Consider the following 18,173-nt stretch of genomic DNA (forward strand, 5'->3'; position numbering starts at 1 on the left):
CCTTTTTTTGATGGCTGTAAACCTAGCATCAGTGAGTGTCAGGCTCTGTACCAGGCACCATGGAAAATCTGGAGATGAATCAGATCTGTTCCTTCTCTCAGTGACACTGCAGTCTAGATGGGTTCAGTACAAATATCTCTATAATATAATACAAAATAGCTCTCAGACCAGTCTTTGTAGAAATAGCTGTATAAGGCTTCCAATAATTATAATAATAAAAAACCCAGTTATTGTCTGAAATATAAACGCTCAAAATGCAGAAATGTTTTATTCATTGTTCTGTCCCCAGGAATGGTGCCTGGCGTATAGTAGGCACTCAAAAAATGTTAGATGATGGCAGCAACGGTACTTCAGGGCCAGGGGAGCCAGCACCCATGGAGAGATGCAGAGGCGGAAATGGATTACTCAAATTGGGAACCTGATGCCCCCTCTTCTCACTTTAATGGAGTTGTAGTAGTTGAGCTTCAAAGAAAGGAGCGTCCTCCAGTGAGGTTCCTGCCCCTTCCTGGGCCTCTCTACCACAGCAAGAGCCAGGGCCAGCTGGCAGTTTTCACCGCCCTGCTCATGTTTTTCTGGAGACACCAGCTTAACCACAGGGACCACAGATCGGAGGGTGCTGGCCCCAGCCTGCTGCCTGCTGGTTCTTCTCCTTCCTCCCTCCCTTCCTCACTCATTCCTCCCAGGAGCTGGAATGGGCCAGAGTTTCAATGACACTGAAGGAAAACAGTCTTCTGCAGCCCCACTCTGAGCTGGGGTGCCATGTTGCTGCAGTCTCCCTGGAGTCCACCTTCCTGCTGGCTCAGCTCACTGAATTTTGGGGCACCGGGGCATCCAGGGAGCTGTCAGGACGTCAGCAGGTTAGCTGGGCCATGGCAGGAACGCCACCATTGTTTGGGCCTAATGCCAGTGTAGAGGAAGAAAAACAGTTTTTCTTCCAACTCTCCTAAGCTCTTAGTTGGAACAGACCCCTGTAACACATTAACAGGAGAAAAACAAACAGCAGCTTATTAAAACTGTATGTTTCATACATACATGGGTCACACCCAGGGAGTTAGTAGTTCTTAAATACATGGCTTTGAATTCCAGCTTATATAGCATCTTCAACAACAAAAAATAAATTTCTAGAGAAGTGATAAGGCAAAGAAAAACAACTTTGAGTCTTCAGGGGTGGCAGCTTGTGGCAAGGGAAATAGATGGCAGATAAGGGCTGGTTAGTGAGGCTTGTTCATGTAGGTTTCTCTGTTGGCATTGCTGGCTGATAAGGGTCTAAAATTGTCTTCAGTGGTTAACCTTTGCTCTCCCTGGTAGAAGTGGGATGGGATACCGTTTGTCTTTATACATCTATATCCTGCCTTTAAGCAAATAGAGGGAGGACAGAGAGCTTCCTGTATCTGCTTCTTAACTGCCTTCAGTTCATAAATCCTTATGCCCAAGAGGCATATTTTGTGGTGGCATATTTTGGTGTCCTATCCCAGGAACAAGAGTCAATTGGGAAGTTTGTTCAGTGAGGACTCACTCTAAGAGGGGATAGCTTTAGCTTTCCAGCTAAAATAAGAATAATGCACACTTTTGCCAAATTATAAAGCAAAGACTCAAGGTTTTATTCTTGTACCTAGGACAGTCCCTGCCTCTGGAGAGTTGTCGCACTAGGGGCGGGGAGGGAAGGATGTGACCCTCTTTTGGTTAATTTTAAATTATCATTTCAGCAAATGTGTACTAAGACCCTGTCCTGGCACACTGGGAGGTGCTATAGCTCTATCTGTAAATGAAGCCAACCCATCCCTGCCCTCCAGAGCACACAGCCCAGGGAAGAAGTCACAAACAAGGCAGTGTCTCATCAGTGTACACATGTTCTGAGGGGGAAAGTACAGGGGCCACGGGTCCCAGGGCACAGGGACTTCATCTTGACTAGGGAATCAGGGAAGACTACCTGGAGGAAGTAATGATGTCTGTGATGGGACCTGCAGGATGAATATAAGTTAGCTGAGTAAACAGAGAGGGATGACTATCCCCAGGCCAAGGGGAGGAGCTTGGGAGGGTTTGGAGGACAGGAGGTGAGCAAGAGGAAGGAGCGTTAGAGGACCTGAAAGGGCTTCAGAGTTGCAAGGAAGCTGATGGCAAGGGGAGCTACTGGACACAGACCTCGTCCTGGGCATGGTGCTGGGGGTGCTGGATGCTGGACCATCGAGCAGACACTGCTGTTCCCAGGTTTACAGGGGAAGCAAGTGAGGATTAAGGTAACATGGAGCCAGGATTCCAATGCCTCAAGCTGTGGATACTTTATCAGCTGCCCCACATGCTCTACCGTCACCCCCACCCCCACTGACCGCTGCTAACTTTGAGGAGGTGACTTTACTAAGGGACAGCCCAGGAGGTGTTCCTTAGCCCAAGAGGGATCCTAAGCCAGACATTTCACCCCATGTCTCTGGATACTAAGAAGCTAAAATGGTCACAGCAGTGCCCATCCTGACTGAGGACACTGCTTTCCAGATAAAGAGAGGACTCTCAGGGCCTCCGTCTACCCCTTAGTAAAAGGTTTATTTTGCCTGTGGGAGGGGAGCATTGAGATCGCTGGCTGAAGTAAAAACTAAGGAGTTGGGTTGGGGGTGATAAACCCCTTTACCTATGGGAGGGCTTTGCTGTAGCTCACTTGGGCCGGAGGATAGGTAGGCGTGGTCGCAGGTAGGCGTGGTCGCAGGTAGGCGTGGTCGCAGGTAGGCGTGGTCACAGGCAGCGGAGGGTAGGGGGGCCACCCATCCCTTCAGAAGCCACCACTCACGCTGGATTACTGACCAGGGTTTTGGCACGTAACTCATTCCATCCTCCAAGGTACTGTTGTGCTTTCAGTCTCCAGGTCACCCGCAGGGTAGGTGACCAGAGCCAGAGAAGCGGTTTATTCCCGGGGCTCCGCACTGCACCCACGCGCCCGCGCCTGTGTTTGACTGCAGGAGGATTCTCGGGAGGTGTCCCTTCCTGCCAGCCAGGCCTCACCCCTGGGTATGCATAGGTCAGAGGCCCATGATGAGAGTGAGAGAGAATGTGCCGCCCTCTCCAAAGCAGCCACTTTTCTGCAACATGGGAGTTGCTGAGGGAGGAGGAAGAGGATAGTGAAACTTTTTTTAAAAGGCCGACTCCTCAGAGGCTGGCCTTTGCCCCATCTTTCAAGTCCCCGAAGTCTCCAGGCTGTTTCCCTGATGTTTGCAGGGCCCTTCCGAGCACACACTCAGCAGCACGCTCGACTTCTCCCACACAAAGGCCCTGGCCTCCCACAGGCCTCCGTCCATTGTGTCTGCCTGGGGGAGGGCCCTTCTCCTTCAGGATACTGTAACTTCTCTGCGTGACAAGCCAGCATTCACGGCTTTCAGGTGCCAGCCTGGAGAGGGACGCCCACCACGGGCTTGGTGTGCTGGGGTCACAATGGCCTTATTATGGCGGTCGCTCCGGTGGGGCCTGGCCAGGGAGCCCGGGAGATCAAAAGCCTGGGAACCAAGTCCCCAACAAAGGACCCGAGGACAGCCTTATCCAGGCTTTGCTTCTCTCTGGGGGTTTGAAAGGAGCTGCTCTTGCTGGCTTCGGTGCAGGGGATGAATGCCAGTGAATGCCAGTGTTCAGCAGGGCTCCTCGTGAGTGAGGAGGGAATAAAGCCTCCCCTTGGCCTCACCCCGTGTGAAAGGGAAGAGGAGGAGGCAGAGGTGGCCTGGAGATGCCAGCTGAAATGGCAGGACCCGGCCCTCTTCCCGCTAAAAGGGCACCACTGCAAGGGAAGGGCTGGTTTGGAGCCCCAGGGGGTACCCACAGGGTAATCAGTCCCTTAGTGGGAGATTCCCTTCCCTGGGTGACAGGGCCCTGCCTTCCCGGGAGCAGAGAAGAAAAAGGCTGGGGAGGAGAACAAGAAGCAAGAGTGTCGGTCGCTGTCTGCCAGCCCGGGGCCTGGCGTTCAGTTTTAAGGCCTCCCAAGGGGCCCAGCAGGCCTGACCTCCCAGTGGGGACACAGCTGACGCACTTGTCTGAGGCTTGGCTCTGGAGTCTGGCGGGAACTTAGCAAGGAAACGCTGTCTGCCCGGGGGACTCAACACAGCCTTGCGGTCCCTGTGGTCCTGGCTCTGCCCACACCCAATCTTGGGATGAAAACATTCCACCCAGAAAGTAGAAGGAAGAGCTGTAGCCTCTCCTGTGAGTCATCAGCAGGGGGAGAGAGGCTGAGGCAGCTGTGGAGAGAGCAGGGCCTTGGAAACCACAAGAGCTGGGGCTCAGCTGTGTGGCCTAGAGCAACTTCTGAGCCACAGAGGGCTGAGCACAGAGGCCCTGTCCTTCCATTCAGGATCAGCAGGAGGAAGAAGCTGCCCTGTCTCAGGGAAGGGCCAGGTAGAGCTGCCTGCTATGTTATGGACGCCCAGCTAAAGGCGGCCTGGCGTCCGTGGAATCACTCCCCGGGGAGGTTGTGTGTACCTCCCCAATCCCTCCCCTGGATCCCAAACCACATCCTTGGCCTTGCCTTGCTGTATTGCCATGTCCTATTTCTCAGCCTCTCCCTTACACTGAGCTTGCTCGTTGAGAGCAGGGATTTTGTACCCCAGGACCTGGCACAGACCTCTCCTGTGAGTGAGTGGTTCAGTCTGTAAGTCAAGCCTAGAGAAGCACAGCCCATCTGAAATAGGCTTTGTGACTTCTCTTCCTTCTCCTCTGAATTTCCAGGGTGCTGTCGTCTGTATCTCTGACCTGACATTTGCCACACTGACCTGTTCTAACAGTTATTTGTGTGTGTGGGTCATGAGCTGGGCCTGTGCTGTCAGCTCTGGGTTTGAGTCCTGGTTTCATCACTAACTATGACTGTAGTTATTCCACATCTCAACTTCAGGTTCTTCTGCAAAGTGGTTAGAAGCCATCAGTGGAGCACCTCCTTTTTGGTACAGTACCTAGCATATCATAGATGCTTAGTAAATAGTTCCTCCAAGAACTCGTGCCCCTGACATGTGAACATACATGCATGGAGGTACACAAGTGTGCTGGGCTCAAGCCCCTGTTGGGGGCCCCACATCAGATTTATGTTTCTTTTCTTTCCTGCAGCTAGTGCAGCATTTTGCATGTACAGGTAGTAGTGTTTGTTGAAGGTGGGGACAGGTGGTGTTGTGGTCTCCTCCTCCAGGGCAGCCCCCCTCACTCTGGCTCCAGCTCTTGGCCTGTGAGCAGCCAGAGTGGCTTCTCTTGTCCATTTGCTGCCTGGGCCCTCCAAGGATCATTGGAGACACCTTTCCCTGGCTCATCCCAGTGGGCTGGGACCTGCGGAAATCATCAGACGAATTCTCATTTCCTACAAAGATGCTGCATGTGTCTGCCAAGCAAGTTGATTTCCTGTTCTCTCGATTTACCCTCTGTCTTCTCTGGTCCCAGCCTTTCTTCCAAGTTTCAGCCATGTTATAAAATCTAACATTAATACTGTATCTTTCCAGATACCCCTTCCCCAAAGAGAGGAGTCCCCCATACTCTTATAAAACATTATCGAGGCCAGGCATAGTGGCTCATGCCTGTAATCCCAGCACTTTGGGAGGCCAAGGCAGGCGGATCATGAGGTCAGGAGTTCGAGACCATCCTGGCTAACACAGTGAAACCCTGTCTCTGCTAAAAATACAAAAAATTAGCTGGGTGTGGTGGTGGGCATCTGTAGTCCCAGCTACTCTGGAGGCTGAGGCAGGAGAATGGCGTGAACCCAGTAGGCAGCGCTTGTAGTGAGCCAAGATCGCGCCACTGCACTCCAGCCTGGGCAACAGAGCGAGACTCCGTCTCAAAAACAAAAAACAAAAAACAAAACAAAACATCGAAATCTCTAGCAACATTAGAAATAATGTCACTACTGTCTACCTCTTTGACCCTCCCCTTTGCACAAACCCCTCCTGGCAGGTAGATACCCAGTCTCAGAGGCCCAGACATCTGCATGCAGCAAATGCTCCCTAAACAGGTCTCGTCCTGTCTCCTGCTAGACTGGTTGTAGGGTTCAGGTCCCCACGTGGGTTTCCCAACAGCAATCTGAAGTGTGTACTTCTATCAGCAGTGAGAGAGAAATGAATTGTTCTCAAGGGCATTTTGTTTTAAGGACAGTTTTTCAATGGGATCCTTGCTGCTCTGAACTCTTCTGGTGCTTCTGTTTTATAGTTATTGATTTTGGAGATCATAAAAGTAATACAGGTATTATAAGAATGTAGGAACATTATAGAAATGTGTAACTTGGAGAGTACGAGCGTCCATGCTTCAGAAAGAACCGCTGCCAATGCCTGGCGTATTCTTGGTTGCTCCTTGGCGTTTTGTCTCTTATCTCCAAAGAGGGGCGCCAGTGTCAGCTTCTTGTCTAGCATCTGCTGGGGGGCAGTGTTTGCTATTACTTGACTTCAGTGGGTGGGCCGCTTCAAGGAACATGTCTTCTGAGGGCAGCAGCAGTCACCTGAGACACAGCAGCGTGTAGTGGGGAAAGTCTGGGCACTGCCATCTAGAACCCAAGAGAAACGGGGCTGAGCCTCAGTCTTCCTCATCTGTGCAGTGGGCATACTAAGAACAACTCTGTTTTGGAGGGAGATTGGGACTAAACAGCGAGATCATGGGTGGGAACACACTCTACACTCTAAATTCTATGTAATATCCTTTGATTTTGAAAAATTGTTATTGTCACCACCAAATAGGCCCCTTGGGCTTCTGAGCCAGTAGACTCAAGATTTAGTCCAAAGGTTTAGAATTTCATTCTCTTCATTATTTATACACACACACAACAGTCCGATGACAGGAGCTGCTGTGAACTTTGCAGATGGATGTAGGCAGGTCTTGCTGTGATCTCCTTCCAGAAGCATTGGCTCTAGAAGTGGCGGACACACGTGTCTAGGGCCCTCCAGATCCACTGGAAGAGCAGAGAGTAAACTAAAGCAGCATGAGCCACGTGTCCCCATGGGCCAGTCTGTGAACAGCATGGTTTGCTTTCCTCTTGGAAAGTGGGGTGTTCCCCCTCCTGTCCAAGTGTGGTGGAAATACTGATACCATTGGGCCCCACTCCCTTTCTCCCCACAGCATTGTCCTGCCTGGCTGGCAGAGGGAACACCTTTCTCTTGGGTCTTCAGGGTGTCAGAGATATGGGCACTGTGGAAGGCAGAGACAGGTGAAATGGTGTATGTGACTGGGAAGCTGGGAAGAGGTGTGCTCTGGCAGAAAGGGAGGCTGAAAAGAAGAGGAGGCCCAGAACAGAATCCACCCATCCCCCAGCCCTTTGAAGCTGTGTTTCTCCCATGGCCGTGCCTTCAAATTTACTCTCTCCCAGGCCAGACCGGTTGCAGTGGCTGGACCATCCCACGCCTCTGCCTCTCTCAGGTCCAGAGCCGCTCAGCTCGTGACATGATACCAGGCCTAGGTGGCAGAGGAGGCAGCACTGCCTCAAGAGGAGCATGAGTTGGGGGACTTCTCTGGGACCAAGGGACCCAGCCTTGTCATGGTGCTTACTCTATTCCAAACTCTGTGCATGTTTCTGCCCTAGCGCAGCCCATGTGAAGGTGGGAGAGCAGAGGCCCTGGGAGCTGGGGTGTTGCTGTCGGATTTGCTTCCTCTCTTGGGACTCTACTCCCGAGGCTTCAGTTATCTGAGTTTTTTGGTTCTTCTCCTGCCTCTCTGACCCACCCTAGGGTTTCCTTCCTTCTGGAAAGGCAATGGGGCTTACCCGGTTTTTGGAGGCTGCCATCTGTGCTCCAGTCCCAGCTTTGCCTCTTCTTTGCAATGTTAAACAAGTTATTTAACCTCTCTGTGCTTTAGTTTCCCCATCTGTAAGGTGGCAGTGGTGATAGCAGTACCCAGCTCATTGGGTTGAGAGGATTTAATTATTCACAGATACAAGATGCTCAGATCAGCACCGAACATTCTTAAGTGCTATCCTGTGTGTTAGCTGTTAATACTTTAGCCCCTCTGAAAGTAGTGCTGTTAGCCCCTCTCATTTTATCCACCCAGCATAGGTGTACACACGGGAATAATGTAGTCCTTTACCCCATCTTCATTTTCAGAGAGGTCACATTTACTCGGAGGGCCCCAGCCATTACTAAGTTCCAGAGGACTTTGATTTTCATATCCTAAAATGTTTTCTTCTTGTCGTAAAATGCCCACATATGGAATGAAAATTTTAAAGACGTATCAATAAAAAGATAATGAAATTTTAAAAATCACCGGGTAATACCTTTACCCAGAGATGATAACTAGATATTTTGATGTAGCGTTTCCCAGTTTTTATACACAGGTGTGGTGGGTGAGTACAACACCCAGTATAACCCCAGTTTTGCTTAAAAAGGGACAAAATGCACATAATACTGTTGTTTATATTCTGCTTTTGTCACCAAATATTATCAACATTTCTCACTGTCCTTAAATATTATTTGAAAATGACCAAATTTCTGTCTTTAGATAGAAACTTCTTTTCCCAGCTCAAAACTGCATGTCTGTCGGCCGGTGGAGGTTGCCCCTTCAGCATCTCAGACGCGATGTGGCCAGGACCCGGCGCTGGGTCTCACGAGCTGCCTCCTCTGCATCCTCCCCATCCTTCGCCCCTCCCCCAAGTCTGCCGTTCCTTTGTTCTGTCCCACAGCTCCTCCTCCCTGCCCCGCTCCCATGATCTCTTAGTTGTGGGGTTCTGTAGTATCTCTGTAGTATCTCTGTGGTGTCTCTAGCGGTCATCCTCACCTTACTGTCATCACCACAACTCCACTTCCTTTCCTGATCACCTCTCACTTTGACACTGATGTTAGCATTACCTTTTTTCACATGCGATCCCTATTTATTATAGAATATAATACCTGAGCCTTCTCCCTGGCTTTCGTCGCTGCTGGCCTCGCTGGCTCCAGCCCATTCTGCCACACTTCTGCCCAAGGAAGCTTCCTGAGCACAGTCCATCTTGCCCTATGACCTTCGATGTTAACTGCGTCCCCGCAGCTGTGCTGTGACCTGGTACCACAGGTGCTTCCATCTGCCTGCCGGGGCACCTCTCCTGGAGTCTGTTCCAGCCAGGCTGTGACCTGATGGTGCACCTGTCTCAGCAGCTTTCTCAGGCTGCTGCCATTGCTCAGAACTCTGTCACCCCTTTCCCGCTTCTGGGAGTTCTGCCATCCTAAAGGTCCATCTCCAGTGTACATCCTCCAGGCAAGTTTCCTATCTCCAGATGGGCATGCTTTTTCCGGCCCTTGAAGCCCCTCCACTTGGCTCATCCTTCCCTTAAGGTATTTCACCTACCCTAGTTATCTGTGGGCCTTGGATGAGCAGCTAGAAGAGCAAGGGTCTGGAGAGAGACAGACCTTGTTTGAGTCCCAGCTTAAACTACCTTCTATCTATATGAGCTTGGGTAACCTATTCCCTCTCTGAGACTCAGTTTTCTCATCTGGAAAGTGGAAACTGATACTATACCATGACTTAGGTTCAGTTTTGGGGGGGATTCAAAAGATAAAATGTCTAGGTTTAGCACAGTTTTTGGAACATGATGAGAATTCAAAAGCAGCAGTTTAGGCCGGATGTGGTGGCTCACACCTTTAATCCCAGCACTTTGGGAGGCTGAGGCGGGTGGATCACCTGAGGTCAGGAGTTCAGGACCACCCTGGCCAACATGGTGAAACCCCGTCTCTAGTAAAAATACAAAAATTAGCTGGGCATGGTGGTGGGCGCCTGTAGTCCCAGCAACTCAGGAGGCTGAGGTGGGAGAATCACTTGAACCTGGGAAGCGGAGGTTGCAGTGAGCTGAGATCACACCATTGCACTCCAGCCTGGGTAACAAGAGCAAAACTGTCTCAAAAAAAACAAAAAGCAGCAGTTTTATAATTAGTATCCAGCCTTCCTGTGTCTGCCTCCTTGGGGTGATCCATGGAACCTAGCCTGTTCTTTGATGATGCTAAAGGCTGTTTGAGTCCAGGAGAATTGACTTGAACAGAACATAGGTCTGAGACCCTTCACCTGGCAGGAGATGAGGGCCATTGATAGTCGTGGTTCTGTATGATTTGCAAGATAGTCCTGCTACCTTGGGTTTGACAACTGAGGTAACTCCCCAGTTATCTCTTCCTCTGGATTTCAGCTTAGGAAGACTCTTTTATATCGCCTGTTGGCATGGGAGAGGCCACTCCTGCAGGAAGCCAGGGTGCTTCTTTTGGAATGCCCAGGTCCTCAGAGGACATTGATTGAAAGGGAATTTTAGGGCAAACCCAATGAAGCTCAGGCAGCAGCTGAAAAACACACCAGATTCCCTTGACCCTTATCTGTCAAGGAAAGTCTGTTGGTGACCACCTAATATGTGGGGTAGGGTTGGTTACAGGCAGGATCTGGCATAAACAGGTAAAGTTGCAAGAGAAACATTTAGGTATCACCAGATTCCTCCCTTGCATTGTGGCAGGGCTGCACCTAAGAGCTGCTCCTAAAGGTTGAGCACCTTGTTCTTTTCCCCCAGTTGGATTAGGAGCTTTTAAGCACCAATACCCCCTCCCCAATAACAGTCTTTGCTCATTTTTCTCTTGCAGCCAGGCGGCACTCCAGGGTCCGGCCCAAGGTGACTGTCCTGAACTATGCCTCCCCAATAACCGCAGTCAGCCGGCCACTGAATGAGATGGTCTTGACCCCACTGACAGAGCAGGAGGGGGAAGCCTACCTGGAGAAGTGTGGCAGCGTGCGGCGGCACACGGTGGCCAATGCCCACTCGGACATCCAGCTGCTGGCCATGGCCACCATGATGCACTCGGGCCTGGGGGAGGAGGCCAGCAGTGAGAACAAGTGCCTGCTCCTGCCACCCAGCTTCCCCCCACCCCACCGGCAGTGCTCCAGTGAGCCCAACATCACCGACAACCCTGACGGACTGGAGGAGGGGGCCAGGGGCAGCCAGGAGGGCTCGGAGCTGAACTGTGCTTCCCTCAGCTGAGTCGCCACCCCTGGGCCTTTCCATCTCCTGTTTTGCAACCAGGATGAGGACCCCTCCATCTCCGTGGATTACCGAGGGGGGCTCTTGCTTTATGCGACGCTGCCTTATTTCTTTTAGGGTACTGTCCTGGTCAAAATGACCTAAGGGAAAACCGTTGTTGTAAACCTCTTTATTTTGGTGACTGTCACCACTTCTTTGTAGCCACCAATTGTAGTGACCAATTGCCTAATGGTCACTTTCTGACTCCAGCCTTGCCAGCCTGACTCAGATCCTCATCTCTGGGCCTTTCTCCCTCCGATGTTGGACTGCCTGATGCTCCCAATGACATATCCAATGCTCCTGGCATTTCTGGAGCAGGAGGTTGTCAGGACAGCACATATAACCACCAAGGATGTGTTGGCCTTTGGAGTTCCCCTTTAGGTTCCTAGTGATGTGGAGGTTTATGGGTGAAAAATTAGTGGAGAGGGAACTCCTCTCCCCCATTTTGTGTAGAGTGAAAATAGCCTGAAGCCCCTACTCAGCAGGGCTCTGGGAATGTGCCTTCCTTATTTTAGTTTCAGAATTGCTGGGAAAGTTACCCCACTGGTGAGTGAGGATCTATCCTCACCTACATCCAGATCCTATGTGCTGCTTGCACAGAGGCCTTTGGCTTTTGACCCAGGAGGGCCGCGAGCCTGGAGCTGCCCTGTCTTTCATTGAGCCTTAGCATTTCCCTCTCAGGCTTCCTCTCAAGCTCAAGGAACTCACCCCCAGATAAGAAGCTGGTGCCTCTTGTCTCTCTCGTTTCAGAAACGGACTTTCTCATCATGCTTTCCTATGGTGGGTATGAGGGGCCAGCTGATACCAACCAACTGGCCTGTATCTATCTGGATTTGACTTGAATTTTTAAAATGTGTATCGTTTCAAAAAAAATGTTTGCAAATTTTGCACATAGGATCTTGCACTGTTCATTTCCAATGGGGTGAGTCTTCACACTAAAAACACAAGCAGAGCTCCTGGGAAAAGAGACTGGAAGTGGTTCAGGATAAAGAGATCCATGGTGGACAGGGCTCTTAGGTCACAGAGCTCTAGAAGCAGCTGGACTTGAACCCACAATGGCTTGTGTAAATTTGTAAATTTCATGGTTTCTAGGAAAAGCTGCATTGGGGTGGGGAGACCCAGTTTGCCTCATAGGCAGAGGATTCTCCAGGAAGCATGGAAAATGGAATGTTTCCATGCTTTACAGTGCTGGGAGAGAGGGGAGATGTGGGCAGGACCTTTTGGAAGGATGTTTATTCTCTGTGGTTAAAGAAATGCTGAGAATTTCTAGCATGTGAAGCACTTGGGGGCAGCAGGCCTTGGCACGGTGCTGCATCCTTCTACTGCTCCCTCCAGGTCTGGGGGCTTTTATCCACCTTGAATCCCTATCCTCCTCTTTGTAGTTGTCGGTCTCACTGATAACAGCTCCAGAAAAAAAGAAAGACAAGGCTTCCCCTCTGACCCTTCCTGTTGGTATTTATGAAATCTCAAAGAGATGAGCCACCTTGGCTTCCAATATGGCAAGAGGGTGCTGGGAGAAGGTGAAGATCAGTCTAAGCTGCCACGGTGATGAGACCTTCTCATTTAACTCTTGATAGCATTTCCCTTCTGAGTGAAGATTTGAAATATGATTAGAATTGTGCTCTTGATGGCTGGGAATTTAGAAATTTTATTTTAAGAGTTATTTCATTTTCATCCTAAGAGTGATGGGAGAGAAATGTCCAAAAGAGATCTGCTGATCTGCTGAGAATTTCAAACAAAAAAATAATCTCTATGTATGTGTTGGATAAAGTCTACAGACTGACTAACATGCATTAGCAAATGGAGCATCAGTAGGTAGCAACATGATAATTTATGTAACTGACAGCTTCTGTCCTTATTAGTACACTTAACATTTGAGACTAGTATTTATTGATCCAGGCAAAGTAATTAATCATGCTTGGGCTTACTTTTTCAGTTTGTAAGGTTAAGCATATGTGCATGCGTGCGTGTGTATATAAATGCCTTTTCCATGTCTTAAATGTTCCTGATGAGGAGAGCAGTCATCAATTAAATATATAAGCTCTTAAAATGAGAATGGAAGTGTCAGTATAGACCCAGTGTACTTAAGTGCTGATGACTGTTAGCCAGTTTACAACTTTTTACCATCGATGTACACATTTGATATTTGTGCAGTAAATAGACTGTACCTATAAAAAATTTTATTGATGTTTATGGTCATGTTAGCTATCAGAGAGCTATTGGAGGAGTGATAGCTGAGGTGTTCTTAACCACTTTTTCTCTCCTAGATTCATTTTCATTATTTATGCTAGGATTTTCTTATGGTTGACATTTGATGACAGGAAGCAATCATGACTCTTCAAGTGAGCTCACAGAAACCTTTCATGTTGTCTGTTTCCAAAATGGATTCAATCAACAACATTTTGTCCATGTTACCCTATTCTCATGCTGGGTGCCCCAGGGGTGTCTTGATCGAATTTGCAAGTATAGCGGTCAAATTGGATTTTTTTTTTCCTCAAATTAGATCTTGATGCATCCTTCCCTCAAACTCCCTGCCCCAACTTCTGCCTCCTCTTTTCTTGTTGCCTCTACTCCACAGTCAGACAGCAGCCTTAGCTCAGCCAGTCTTCCCTGGGTTTTGTTTGCAATTCTGGACCGGATTGGCAACTCATTTCCTGGAGAAACATATTGTGGAGCTAGAAAATACTGAAAAAAGTCTGAGAAGCCAATACTTCTTTTTCTAAAACCAGCTTGGCCTTTCTTCCCAGAGTATTTGACCTAGAGGGAACAGTTACCGTATGTACTCATGGATGATCTCATATATTCCCCTCTGATTCTGTTTGGCAGAGGAAATTTATGTTTTACTCTGCGTAAATACTTCTAGGAGGCTTATAGCAGCAACAGTCTGAGACCGCTAAAGACTTAATAAGAGCCTTTGAAGAGGTGTGACTGAGTAGTCATCCTGTAGGATGTAAAAGGAGAGTGTGTATGTTTTGGTTGAGCCTTTGCAGGTCATAACTATGGTAAATAACCACTGAGCATTCTGCCTCAACAGGTTTCATGTCATTAGTGTGCCCATGACATAGCAGTGCACCATCATATTCATTCATCCACCCATCTACCCATCAAACATTTGTGGAGTTTCCATTGTGCGTAGGCGCTTTTCTTGGTACTAGGGATACAGTGATGGACAAATAACCAAGGTGCCTGCTCTCATGGAGCTTACACTATAGGGGGGGAAGGCTGGAAATCAGGTCAACACAAGCATCACAACTACCAAACAACACTGGATGAAATGGCAAAGTGCCAGTGACTGGAGAGTGAAGAAAGGATGACTGTGGGTGGAATGGCCAAAGGAGGTCTCTCTCCAAGTCAACTGACTCAAGAGCTGAGTGACAAGGAGCCAGCCTTACGATCTGCTTTGTTTCTGATCACTGCCATAACTATCACAGATTTAGCAGCTCAAAACAACATATTTATTATTACAGTTTGTCGGTTGGAAGCCTGACGGGTCTCACTGGGCTGAAATCAAGGTGGTGTCAAGGCTGCATTCCTTTCTGGAAGCTTTAAGGGATAATCTGTTTCCTTACCTCTGCCAGCTTTTAGAGGCTGCCCATATTCCTTGGCTTGTGGCTTTCTTCCTCCATCTTCAAAGCCAGCAGTGAATGGTGGGTTGAGTCCCTTTCACATGGCATCACTCCAAACTACATTCGGCCTCCCTAGGACCCTTGTTGATTACATTGAGCCCATCCTGATAATCCAGGATTATCTCCCAACTCAAGGTCTCTAATCACATCTGCAAAGTCCCTTTTGCCTTGTAGGATACATCGCAGGTACTGTGGATTAGGATGTGGACATCCTTGATGGGGGAGGGGGAGTCTTTATTCTGCCCCACAGAATAATGATTACCACATAATCCTTAGGTTTTGCTGCTTCTACTGATTACTCTTTGTGGGTAGCAAGCTCCCGAAAGACCAGCTTAGCTACTGAGGAAACTCCTTGTCCTCCGGCCCAGTGGAATTTGATGGGAAAAGAGAAGGAAAGCAAGATGGACAAAAAGTGTCCCCCCCAGGGGCTCTGCCTTCACGCTAAGGAGCAGTGGTAAGTTGGCTGAAGCTCTTCTGAAAGTCCTTAAATGTCCTTGAGTCCCTCAGCTGGCCAGAGATACACTGGTGTCCTCTCTGGCATGCTGCTTCTTGTCTCCATCCCTCCTCAGCTGGACTGAAGATTTCTGTGGGTACTGCTCTGCTGCCGCCTCTGCTGAAATCTCTCTCCCAGCAGGAGAAAGGCCAGCCATGGGATGTACTGTGGAGCCTGGGAAGATGAAACTGCAGCACACAAGTGCTGGTCTCAGTGTTCAGGGGAGACTGGGTGACATGGCCTGGGGACTTTACGGCCTGACCTCCACCCACCATGGCCTAAACTCCCACAGAGACCACGATTCTGTAGTCCCAGGCTCCAATCTCTAATTGCCTCATTGCCTTCTGTCAGGCCCTCACCATCCCCAGTCTGGACTTACACAACTTGGTACTTCCTGTATTTGCGTACAGACTCCAGCTCTCCCTTATGGACATTCCCATTTGATCTAAGATGCAACCCCTGCTTAAAACTTTTCCTTGGCTTTCAATATAATCCACACGCCTAAACTTGACTTCAAGGTCCTTCACAAGCTGGCCCCACCTACCTTCCTGGCCTCATTGGCTGCTCTTTGACTCCCTCGAGTTGGAGACCAACAGCTTCACCAGGACTGTTCATTGTCCCAGGAAGCTGCCTTCCATCTCCACATCCCCTGCCATGCTCCCACTGTTCCCTCTCCCTGGGGGCCCTCCTCACCACTTCTCCAGATAGAAGCAGCCACTTCAACCTCTATACATTCTCAGGGGCTTAATCCAGGAAGTCAAGAATGGGTAGGATTTATATGTGCAGGCTTAGGGCCTCACAATACAGAGAAGTTTCTAAGTCCTGTGCATTGAATAAATGAATGGGATGGTGTAATTCTGATCCCCACCCCGCCCCTCCCAGGTATGTGCAGAAAGGACACCGCCTCTCTCCTTTTTCTCCAGGTAGGGATCTTCCCCATGCAGCTCTCTCCAAGCATGTTCCAACTGAGGCTGTGTGGCCAGGTGACCCAGTGAACACAGGTGGGAGTCTGAGCCCTTCTTGCAACTCCTTGCCTTTGCTCCAGCCAATGTCTGCCACTTCCCTGCAGAGAGTTAACCCTATTCATGGGGATGTTTTGCTCCAGAGCCAGCTCATTTTCTTGGCCTGCCCTCTTTCTGTCTGTGGTAAGAGACTGCTTTGGGATCTGACAGTCCTGAGGACAGTGAGAGCACCTGTTGTTTGCTCTTTGAAACAATCAAAGAGCCATCTCTTTGAAGAAGCTCTCCTGCCAGGAAGAGGGAGTGTCCCAGGCCAGTGAACTCAGGCAAGAGCCTCCTTGTCCTAACCCTCTCTGCATTCAGGAATCTAGCATGAGGGTCGAGTACTAGGCTGTTCCTCACAACAACCTTGCAAGGCAGGTGTCACCCTCATTTTGCAGATGAGCAAACTGAGCCTTGGGTCTTTTAAGCAATGGAGCTTGGACTTGACCCCAGGTTCACCACAAGTCCAGTGGTCATCCCTTTCTATTCTAGGAGGTACCCTAGCCTGATAGAAAATGAAGAATAGCTAAGCCAGGGGCAGAATCTGCTCAGCTTGCTACAAGGTAAGAGATGTTCCAGCGTTTCTAGAAAAGCTAAGGAACAAAGCTGCATCTCTTGCTTTTCTGCAATCATTTCTAGAAAACCTCATGGCGTAGGGACTCTGGTATCCTGGACAGTAAATTTCTTATGTAGAAAAGATTTCGGGGCTTTTAAAAAAAAACTTACGTTAAAATTTGTCTTTAAAAAAGTAATAATTTAATAAGTTTATATTTAATTTAATAAATATAATTTTGTCTTTAGAATCAATATTCCATTTCAGATGCAAAGTTTAAACTTTTTTATGCTTTTAAATTCAGCTTACAAATATTATTCTATTTTATAAGTCTAGCAGATCTTGGCAATAACTTTGGAGGAGTGTTTCAATAATGCTTGCTCTTATTTACAAGCATAGCTCAGCACTTCAAACATTTTAAAACAGATTTAGAAATTTAATGTATTTATTTTTTAAGTACTTTGGTTTTTCTGACCACAAGCAAAATCATCTCAAATTTTAAACTCTTATAGAAGCGAATAAATTTAACTTAAAAGATAAATCTAAGTGCTCTTAAATGTTTTTATACTCTACTTAAACTTAGATGTCACCATTAAAAAATCAAGTCTAAATTAATTCTCAATTATACATTTTAAAGTGGAGTTGTAAAACTGTCAGTCTAATGGGCTTTATTCTCTTAAATATCACATTCTGAAACACCAAATAGGCACATATTCCTTCCTAATATAAAATATTAATGCTATAGTTTTGTTTCTTTTAAATATTTCTACCCTTAAATCTAAACCTTCCTGAAGTGTTGGTGAGATATTGTCTCTCAGTTTCGAGCCTTTTCCTTTTTTTGTGATGCTGTGGCTGGGATTCTGCAAACCACATTGCTGCTTTGTCAGCTGGGTCCCTGGTAGGTTCTGCCAATGGAGGGCGCTAGAGGGAGCCTGGGGGACTGGTGGAGGGAGAGGAGTTGGGCTCATCCTGTCTTTGTCCACATCACCTGGCACAGACAGCTGGGTCCAGCAGCAGTGTTGAGTTACTGTTTGCAGTTTATCCACATTCCCAGAACCAGCCTCAACATCTCCCCTTAGAGATACAAGCACTGTCCAGCCTGGGGCCCGTCCTCAGAATTCTGAAGCCCTCTGGGGCCCCTCCTGTAACTTTTTAAATTTCAATAACCCCTAACACTGCTTTTTGTTTCCCCAGTTCTAAGGGTGGTAGTTGCTTCCTGTAGTTACCACCTCTGTGATTCCTCTGGGTCCCCCTTTGCCATTTTATTTGTCCAATTTTTGATTAATAATTCTTTATATTAAATTCTGTCTGTTAAAATAATTGATGTGGCCTTTGTCCTCTGACTAGCCCCTGACTGATGAACCAGGGTTGAAAAAATATCCACTAAAGAAGATAATAACCATTCCAGGTAACCAAGGCAAATCACTACCAGAAATTTCCTTTGGGTGTGAGACCCAGAGCTGCAGACATTGAGTGGCTTCTTTTCCCCCCACCTAAGAAAACTATATCCCTTCCAGTAATTTTGGTGGTTGCTTCTCAGCATTCTTGAGTTTAT

The 18,173-nt window shown here is 48.4% G+C and overlaps 1 protein-coding gene across 21 annotated transcripts in view; it reads left to right on the forward strand.

Moving 5' to 3' along the window:
- PRR5L (proline rich 5 like) overlaps positions 1-17,938 on the forward strand; it is a 174,654-nt gene extending 156,716 nt beyond the window's left edge. For all 21 annotated transcript variants that reach the window (XM_016920677.3, XM_054662220.2, XM_054662213.2 and 18 more), the window contains one exon: positions 10,512-17,938. In XM_016920677.3, the coding sequence (XP_016776166.2) occupies positions 10,512-10,906 (395 nt within the window). In that variant the 3' untranslated portion in view covers positions 10,907-17,938. The remainder of the gene's footprint in view (positions 1-10,511) is intronic.
- The last annotated feature ends 235 nt before the right edge of the window (positions 17,939-18,173 follow it).

Source organism: Pan troglodytes, chromosome 9, assembly GCF_028858775.2.
Source record: "Pan troglodytes isolate AG18354 chromosome 9, NHGRI_mPanTro3-v2.0_pri, whole genome shotgun sequence".
NCBI classification, from domain to species: Eukaryota; Metazoa; Chordata; class Mammalia; order Primates; family Hominidae; genus Pan; species Pan troglodytes.